General features: G+C 48.5%; 2 protein-coding genes across 2 annotated transcripts; one reads left to right on the top strand and one right to left on the bottom strand.

The window, feature by feature from the left end:
- Positions 1–252: 252 nt before the first annotated feature.
- Positions 253–7,606, bottom strand: M421DRAFT_50651 (uncharacterized protein; the record flags this gene model as incomplete). Its single annotated transcript, XM_033594848.1, has 7 exons — positions 253–1,065; positions 1,126–1,434; positions 1,490–2,071; positions 2,134–6,804; positions 6,844–6,867; positions 7,140–7,471; positions 7,528–7,606. The coding sequence occupies 7 exons, from the start codon at positions 7,604–7,606 to the stop codon at positions 253–255; spliced, it is 6,810 nt and encodes a 2,269-aa protein (XP_033454692.1).
- Positions 7,607–9,022: 1,416 nt separating this feature from the next.
- M421DRAFT_97342 (uncharacterized protein) lies at positions 9,023–9,664 on the top strand (the record flags this gene model as incomplete). Its single annotated transcript, XM_033598496.1, has 2 exons — positions 9,023–9,552; positions 9,628–9,664. The coding sequence occupies 2 exons, from the start codon at positions 9,023–9,025 to the stop codon at positions 9,662–9,664; spliced, it is 567 nt and encodes a 188-aa protein (XP_033454691.1).
- Between the last annotated feature and the right edge of the window lie 205 nt (positions 9,665–9,869).

Genomic DNA, 9,869 nt, shown 5'->3' with positions numbered 1-9,869 from the left:
ATCGCAGTTAAAAAGAGATGCTTATAACCTAATGAGTATAGCTGTGTAAACTGTTAGTTGTAGTACTACGGTGTTTAACGAGTATCTACAGTGTGGGGCAGGAGCTAGGTAAACGATCTGGCCTATAAGAGCGTTGCCTGCGCAGACACTACATAAAAATGTACCTGCATTTTAAACGCGGAATAACTAGAAGAATTGATTAATTGTAACTAGTTACAGATTTGAACAAACATAGTAACCTTAACAACTCCTTTAAACGTTTAGAAGAGAGAATGCTTTCTGAGCCAGCGATTGAGCTGTTAGAGAAGGTCCCATGAAATCGGATGTGGGGATGTCAGCTCCTAACTGCTTGTAACACCAGTTCCTGAGATCTGTTCCGATCATACTGTCCATGCCATAGCTTGATAGTGGTTTCATGGGATCAATGTCATCAGCCTCGAGACTAAAGGTTCTCGCAAACTTCGCTATAACCTGTTCCATGATGCCAGGTAGGTCCAGACTGATTTTAGCCTTCGCAGTCCCTGCGTCATCCCCGCCAGATGCAAGGATAGCATTCAGCAGCGGTCCAACACGTGGCTGCAGCCAGAAGCGGAAGTCGTTGACATCGATATCGGAAGAAAGTTTGGCAGGCTCGAGTCCAGAGACGAGGAAGCAGCTGGCAGACTGATCGAACAGCCACTTTGAGTCTGGCTGTGGTGCTACGCCTGCTTCAATGAGGCGAATGAAATCCTTCTCATCGATACCGTGAATCCCCGAGCGGGAGATACCCTGCTCGATAATGAGACTCTGGCTCACAAAACCGACTTCGAGTACCATGCTAAGCGCAATCGTGGTGGCGGGAAGACCCTGTTGGCGACGGTAGCGAGCGAAGAAATCCAGGAAAGTATTTGCAGCACAGTAGTTACCCTGTGTTGGGGCGCCAGTCATTGCTGAAATAGAACTAATCATGATAAAGAAGTCGAGAGGTTGATCTGCTAGGGCATTGTGCAGGTTCCAGGTACCGGCAATCTTGGGATCAATAGCGTAATTCCAGCTGCTGATGTCGTAATTGGAGAAGAGACGATCCTAGGGTGGTGAAATATTAGTTTGGGCCCCAGAAGCTGAAATGAAATGAGTTTTTCTTACATCGAGAGCCATCACACCTTGCAGCACACCAGCGATGGGTACCTTGGCTGCCTGGACGGCACGAAGGACGTCCTGCTTTTTACTAACATCACCCTTGATTACTTGGACGTCCACACCTTCGCTACGCATACGATTAACCATGACAGAAGCCTCGGGCTTCTCGTCACCTGATCGACCGAGGAAGATTAAGTGGCGAGCACCCTGCTTGGCCATCTCCCGAGCAAAGCAGCGTCCCAGACCACCTAGACATCCTACTAGAAGGTAAGAAACATCTGGAGAGTAGATAGGTCTCTGGGGAGCTGTGAAAACCTGGGTGACGGTAAGCATTAGATAGCTTCTCAAGGTCTGGTGGTATTTGACTTACATCTGTCTCATCATCCTCTTCAAACTTGACAACAACCTTCCCAATACGTTTGGCGTTGTTAAACTGCATGAAGGCTTTCGTGACTTGGGAAGCTGGATAAACATCAGATGGTGACAAGGGTTTGATTTTGCCGTCACGGAGATAGCCGATGACCTCCTGCATGACGGCCACGGCGACATCGGGCGTTTCATCAGCCACGACCCCGAAGTCGAAAGCTGAAAAGGAAGCGCCACGCTTGAAGACGCTCATATCTAAGTCGCCGTAGTCGAGGATATCGGTGAGACCAATTTCAATGTGGCGACCCTGAGTGGCAATACACGACCAAGTGGCATGAAGCTGCTCACGGACGAGCGAGTTCAAGGAAACATCGACACCGCGGCCGTTGGTAGCCTTCATAATGCCCTCAACGAAGGAAGTGTCGCGAGAGTTTAGGATTTGACTGCGGGGAAGACCGTAGGTTTCGTGGAGAAAGGTTTTTTTCGCCTCAGTACCGACCGTCGCAAACACTTTCGCACCAATCATCTGAGCAATCTGGATAGCTGCAAGGCCTACACCGCCAGTGCCGGAATGTATCAAAACAGACTAGAACGCATAAATCAGCACAACAAGTAGACATTGGCCTGAGGAATGGAGACCAGACTTACATCTCCTTTCTTGAGGCGACCGAGATGGAGAAGACCATAAACTGCTGTAGAAAAGGCCAATGGCATAGTTGCAACCTCCTCGTAAGAGTCTGTATCGGCAATCTTATGCAGAAACTTAGCCTGGAAGGTCTCAATGTTCTGGAAAAGTCCTTTTGCCATCCAGCAGACTTTGTCGCCAACTCTAACATTCGTAACGTTTGCGCCCACCCGTCGAACAATACCAGAGCCTTCATGGCTGAGCGATAAAGAGTTGAAGCTGCCCCTGAAAGTAGCAACTTCCTTCATGTTTAGCCCGATGGCCTTCACTTCCACTTCGGCTGCGTCGGGATTAAGGCTATCTTCGTGCGGCACGGCTTGAAAGTGGAGAGATTCAAGCAGACCGGGACGCTCAATTTTGAGGCGCATCTTTTTATCGGCGGTGTATTGTTGCTTGATTGCTGTAGTGTTAAGCAGGGCAGAAAAGGCCTCGTCTTGAGCGCGGTCATCTGACAGACGGCTGATATAGAATGTGTTGTTCTTGACCAAGTACTCGCGATCGACTGTAGGAACTGTGCCAATAGTTTGGAGGACGGTATGGATTTGTTTGGCGAGGGGACTTGCTTCTCTGTGGTCGACGTCCAAGAAAATGAAATCTAACGTTGGGTACTCGGATTGGAGACATCTTCCAAGACCCATGACAATAGCAGCATTAGGATCAGCCCCCACAAGAAGATCTCCGTGTGTGACCCAAAGAATAGTCTTGGCCTGCTCAGCGATGCGTTGCAGATTCTTCAGCTCCTTGTCAGTCATAGACTGGTTGAAGAGGGTGCCATCCGTCTCTGCAACAACAACAATGGTTTTGTTGCTGCAGTTAATACTGTTATCGGCAAGGGAAACGGTCTCGACAACAGGACCGTACTTTACAAGCTCTCTTTCCACGCTGTGAGCAATCTCGGTGCCAAGTTTGCGGGTAACCAGCGTGAGGTCATCGACTGGAAGAGCTGAGAGAGGCTTTAGTGGGTTGATTAAGGTTACCCATGTCTCGCCTTCGGTGAAAGATCCGAAGATCTCTAAATTCAGGGATTGAAGACCAACAGCCCAGTCTTTCGTCAGCTTTGCATCTCCGTGTAGAAGTATGCGCCCGTCAGCGCTTAAAAGTGACTTCAACTTAGAAACGATTTCAGAAAAATCACCATTCGCCTCTACGATTGCGAGGCTGAATAACTTTCCATCCAGGTTGGGAGTCTCGCCAGGAAGTCGACCGATAGCTGCAGTTGTAGATATGGCTTTTTCAAAAAAAGGCAGCTGCTCTTCCGACGTAGTGAGTGCAGAAACTGACTTAAACCGCCTCAAAGTAGAGTCGGCCTCCAGGACAGAATACAAAAACTCTGGGTTCTTGGCCCCCACAATCAGAATCTCCATCGAAGGATGCTTATGAACCAAAACATCAAGGAGAGCGTCAACATATGACGTCTTAGATAGCTTCTGTTCTACGAAGAACTTCTGTAGATCTCCTGCGGAAAGCTTCTCAATATCGGGCTTCCAAAGGCAGCGAAGGTAGGGATGTCGGTTTAATTTCGGTTCAGGGTTGAGATCCTCGGCATAAACGATGTTGTTGATTCTCTTGGCCTCGAAAACAGGCTTTCCGTTCACACTGAGCTGGCAAGAACCGTGAAGTGCTCGTAAACTACTTACGGTGCCTTCGGCGAGGATTTTACCCGATGCAGTTTGAAGAGGAGGGATGGCTTCACCGTGCATCGACCAGATGGAAACACCTTCCATGCTGACAGGAACAAACGATCTGTTCAGCTGTTTCAAAGAGCCCTTATGTGCGGCAATAAGAATGGCCTGTACGCACGTATCCATGGTGGTCGGATGAACAATGTAGGAAGAATCTTGGGGGTCAATGCCTTCGGCCAGCATAGGAGTGGTAGCAACGCACTGTGTCAATGCGGGGTCCGTCAAGATGTCCGTGAGTCCAGCGAAAGGTGGTCCATAATTCAAAGAAATTTTCTTGAAGCCATTGTACCACGTATGCGGTGTCTTTGGCTCTGCCAATGCAGTCTCATCGAAAATTGTACCTGTACTGATAACAGACTCCCGCTGGATGGTCCCGACACAATGCTCTGTCCAAACTGACTCGAAGCAGGAGGCGATAGTGAAGCTAAGCTCATGCTTCGAAGACACCGAATCGGATACTTTCTTGAACCTCAAGCTGGTGAGAATTTCAACAGTTGTTCCCGCCGGTGGAAGGTTCAAGGCAGCTTTGATTGTGAGGTGAGGAAGGAAGTATCGAAATGGTCCATCGAATTTTGCTCTACCATGCAAGTATTGCCTTGCAGCTTCGACGGAGATAGCCAAGTATCCAGTTGCCGGAAGGACGGGCTGAGAGCCGAGTTTATGTTCCTCTAGCCAAGGAAAATTTTTGATGTCTAGAAGATTTCTCCACTGTCTTTGGCTATCCATGGCACCTGGAAGGATGCTGCCTAGAAGATCATGGTGGGGGAAAACTCTGTGTCTGACCTCGTTATTGGGGCGATTTTCTAGGCGCATGTTCTTGGTGTCAGTGTAGTTCCAAGAGTATCTCGGCAAATCTACAATGGTCGTGCCATACTCAATGCCCAAACTACGGTTTTGTCGTTTCTCAATGGCATTAACGCGGCCAAGATCAACAGGGTAACCCTTAATAAATAAGGCACCAGTTACGGTGAGAAGTCGCGTAACGGAACTCTCACCACGAACCAAAGTGGGAGAGTAATCGAGGTCTTTGGAAGTCCTGCCGAGGCTGTCACGGATCTGACGTAGAGGACCTGCTAAGGCAGAGTGAGGACCGATTTCAATCGTGTAATTGATGCCAAGCTCATCTACCGATAGCATTGAATTGACCGCGGTAGTAAATCGAACCGGGGACTCGAGGTTGGCGCGCCAGTACGACGCGTCAGGCTTGATGAAACTGTCCAAGACTTTCCCAGTAACAGAGGAAAAGAAGGTAGCCTGTCGAATGAATTTTGGTCCATCAGGCGCAGTCAATGTTTGAATCGCGGCCTGGGCACGCTCCTCATAGGCGGTTCCGACCTGCTTCATATGGTGCGAATGGTAGGCCCGACCACCAGTCTTCACTTCTCGTACGAATATCTTGGCCTGTTCTAGCGCGAGTTTGACTTGTAAAATCGCATTGGAATCACCGCTAAGGGTGACACTGCCGGGGGAGTTGTAGCAAGCAATGATAACGCCAGGTTGTAGGAAAGGCTGGACGTCTTCCGGACTGGCACCAACAGCCAACATCATACCTTGGACATTAAGCTTTCCAACAGCCCAACCCCGGTAGTAGGCAAATACAATGGCCTCTTCCGCGGTCAAAAGACCAGCTGCATAAGCAGAGGCTATCTCGCCAGAAGAATGACCCACGCAGGCACGGGGTATTATCCCCCAGGAGTGGAGTAGATTGACCAAAGCGATCTGAACAGCGGTACAAAGGGGCTGTGACAACTCTACATCGTGAATCTGGCTGGTTGTAGCAGGCTCCATGAGAGCTCCCTCGATAGTCCAGTGCGGAGAATCTTCGCCGAGGTTGGCGAGGATGCCATCGAGCCTGCGAATAGTAGCAAGATAAGAAGGAAACTGTTGCATGAGTTCCTTACCCATCTGTGGAGTCTGGGCACCTTGTCCAGTAAAGATAAAGGCAATGTTAGCGCCATTGCCACGCTTTCCAAATACTATTTCTGCGTCGTCCAGATCGTCGACCGTGGATTGTCGACCAACAACAGCGTAAGCACGATTGAAGAAGCGAGAACGACGTTGACTCAAAGTGAATGCCAAATCCAATATATCGTACTGGTCAGACACTTTCCGGATATTTGCCAGAGAGTTTTTCAGAGTGGGAAAGTCGTGTGCGGAGAAGGGGAGGATAAACTCCTCGCGCGGAATGGCCTGGACACTGGAGCCGTTTACTCCAATCATGTCGAGAGTAGGTGACTGGGAGAGTGTTTTCCCGCCCTTACGAACGAAAGACCGATATCCAGGAAGGACTGAGTCCGCAGCTTCGATAATGGCATGGGCGTTAGCTCCGCCGTAGCCAAAGGAGTTCACGCTAGCACGGCAGACATGATAATTGTCCGGCCATGCAATATTTTCCTGAACAACTTGCAGCTTCCCGTCACGAAAGTCAATCTTAGGGTTGTAAGAAGTGATACCGATCGTGGCAGGAATAATCCGATTCTCCATGGCCATTATCACTTTGATAATGCTAGCCATAGCGCTGGAGGCTTCACCGTGGCCAATGTTAGTCTTGACCGCACCCACTAGCAGCGAGTCTCTGGTCGTATCATCCGGTAGAAACACGCGTGAGATTCCCATAGTCTCAATTGGATCTCCGACAGCAGTTCCGGTCCCATGGCATTCAAAGTAGGACGTGTCGGCGTAATCAAGATTTCCAGCAAAGCGATAGGCCTCCCGCATCACCGCTTCTTGTCCTTTGGCGCTGGGCTGCGTGATACCACTGGTCTTGCCGTTCGAGTTCGCCGCTGTCCCCCGGATTACTCCACGGATGGGGTCTTGATCACGAATGGCATCGGAGAGCCTCTTGAGGTACAATGCGCCAATTCCCTCGCCACGGCCATATCCATCTGCCTCTGAACTGAAGGTATGACAGGTAGAAGTAGGCGAGAGGACACCCATCTTGTCCGTTGCCATCTGCACTTCAACAGCCAATATCAAATTGGTGCCACCTACCACGGCGGCATCGATCTCGCCACTCTGTAGGGCTCGAGAGGCAACGTGGACAGCGTACAAAGATGAAGAACACGCTGTGTCTAACGTCAAACTATTAAAAGGCTTAGCAATGCTCATGTGTTGAAATCCACCATTCACGATGGCTGTTGGTGGACAAACCTAGGCCCTTGTAAGTTGAAGAGGTAGCTGACACGATTGCTGAGAATTGTGGCCCCAGCTCCGGTCATCGTGTAGGGTTTTGGGTAGTCATGATCTCTGACATTCATGAGACCGTAGTCCCAGGTGAAATTTCCAACATAGCAACCTGTGTTGGAGCCAGACACTTGCTCCAACGGAATGCCACCCGACTCAAACGCCTCAAAGACACATTCCAGTAGTTTTCTTTGCTGCGGATCCATAGCCGAGGCTTCGCTTCGCGTGAGCCCGAAGAAGGCTGGGTCGAAGTCAAAAATTGAGTCAGAGATGAAATATCCACCTTCCGGACGCAGAGAACCGGGACTATTCTTTTTCGAATGAAATCCATCAATGTTGAAACGCGATAGTGGCGGTCGAGAAAAGGCTGACTGCTTTTGCAGAAGGAATTCCCAGAACTCGTCGGGGGAGTCAGATTCACCAGGAAATCGACAACCTATGTTCAATTGTAAGCAAAAAATGGGAATGAATGAATGTTTGGAAGCTCCTTACCAAGGCCGACAATAGCAATAGGCTCTGGGCTGGGCACAACAGTATCCACAGGACCTGTCGGTGCTGAAACAGTAGACATGGTGTAGGTAGACCTTGTTCAATCCAAATCTACCAATGTGGAAATGCCGAAGTTATCGTGTGATAGAAGACGGCAGATGTGCGGAAGAGTAGTAGCGGAATGAGGAAAATTTAGACACAAGTAGTGAAGAACTGGCAGGACTTATCTCCAGGACTCCGAAAATGATGTGTCTCAAGGCCTCACATTTGTGTAATTTCTTCTATCCTCAAGTATTAAAGAGATGATCCAACTTTCTTCGGACTTTTGCATCGGGACCCGACCACAGTCATCATGAATCGCTTGCTTTATTACTGTAGACGGTACTGAGGGCAAATAGAACTGCTGGGTCTTTACCGCAACATGAACGAACCAATAATTAGTCCTCGCATGTACGCAACATTGTTAGGCGAGCAAGGGTCGGCAGTGTTTTGCATCGGGACCCGACCTCAGTCATCATGAATCGCTTGCTTAATTACCGTAGACGGTACTGAGGGCAAATAGAACTGCTGAGTCTTTACCACAACATGAACGGACCAATAATTAGTCCTTGCATGTAAGCAACATCGTTAGGCGAGCAAGGATCTCCAGTCTTTTGCATCGGGACCCGACTTTAGTTATCATGAATCGCTTGCCTTAGTACTGCAGATGGTACTAAGGGCAAAAGAACCGCCGAGCTTTTACCGCAACACGACCGAACCAATGATTTGTTCTCATAGATACGCAATATCGCTTCCCTTACTTTAGAGCCCGTTTCAGAGCAATCGTTAGCACGCTGACATGGATCACACATTCGCAAAAAGCTGAAAATGCTCTATTGCAGCTCTAGACCGCAAAGGAAAATCCTTTTTGAACTCTTATCGGCCTCGAGATGGAGGCCCTGGTATCAAGCACAATAGCCGACCCGCTGACTCTTGGTTGTTTTTAGCCTCGATTGCGAGCCACCGCCTATCTCTGCTCGTAGCTCTATGTCGGCGCCATTTTTCGCTTAGAAAATACAGATCACAGGGGTCAATTTCTTACAAAAACTACTGAGACTCTGCAATAATACTGAACATTTGATCTCCGGCACGTAGATGACTGAGGTTCATGTCAAGAACTGCCAAATATCCCGTTCTCGAGAGCCCGAGTCAGCGTGTAATTTTCGAAGCTGAGAAGCGATTCCCAACGGCTTCTTCTCAATTTTAAACAAACAAACGAGTCCCTAGCTCGTATCAACGCCGAAATCAGGTTTCACACTTGTTCCCATTCTGGAACTTCTATCGTTATGTCTTACCAAGTTCTCGGATATCTCATGACCGGGTGGATACGTTAGACCTACGACTGTATCCTTTGTTGAGCACTTTCAATATCCACTCCAGATATAAAAGGATAGTGTTCCAGACCGTAAAATTTCAGAGCAGAAAAACATTTTATTCACTTACGATCACTCCCCAAACAATGTCTCGTACACTCCTTCTTCTCCATGGCTACCAGCAAAACGTCGATATTTTCAAAACAGAGACCCTTCCAGTTGAAAAGGTCATCTACGAAACCTTCGCAACACAAACACGCATCATATATATTGAAGCCCCCTTCCACGCAGGAGAAACCATGTCTGGTATTGCTCTTCGTTCATGGTGGGATCCAAGCGCATTGGAGAATGTCGACCGGATTCACGACACCCTTCGCCACATGGCAAAGATCTTAGAACAACATGGGCCCTTTGATGGCATCGTTGGATTCTCTCAAGGGGGCGCACTTGCTGCCATTATGGCTGGGCTTCTGGAGCGTCCAGTAAAAAACCGGCCAATCTCTTTCAACACAGCACACCCTCGTGTTACGTTCGTTGTATCCTATAGCGGCTACCGCGAACACTACAATGTGTTGCAAAATTTTTATGAACACAAGATCCAAACTCCTGTGCTCCATTTCATCAACCCGGATGACCCAATTGTCTCCGAAGACCGGTGCATCCGACTTACAGAGAGGTGTGCGGACATAGATGGACGAGTCGTCTCATACACTTCTCCATTTCACCGGGTTCCAACTTCTAAGCAAACTAGATTGGCTTTGAAGAGGTTTTTGTCTGAGTTTTGCTAAAGTTCGAGAACTTGTTTGTGAAATTGAAGCCAGAATATAGATGCCTTTCATCGGTTGTAGTTCTTATGTTAGCAATCTTCTACGTAGGATGGTCGACCCTAACTGACTTGGTGAGAAATGTAGTTCAATCCAAGATCTTACTTCTTGTAAAATCTCATCAAAGTATGTGTTAGATTTTAAATACATTCACAACTAAGTTTAGCGT

Source organism: Didymella exigua (genome assembly GCF_010094145.1).
Source record: "Didymella exigua CBS 183.55 unplaced genomic scaffold M421scaffold_1, whole genome shotgun sequence".
NCBI classification, from domain to species: Eukaryota; Fungi; Ascomycota; class Dothideomycetes; order Pleosporales; family Didymellaceae; genus Didymella; species Didymella exigua.
The sequence above is the reverse complement of the archived record's forward strand: the minus strand, read 5'-3'. Positions and strand labels throughout refer to the sequence as shown.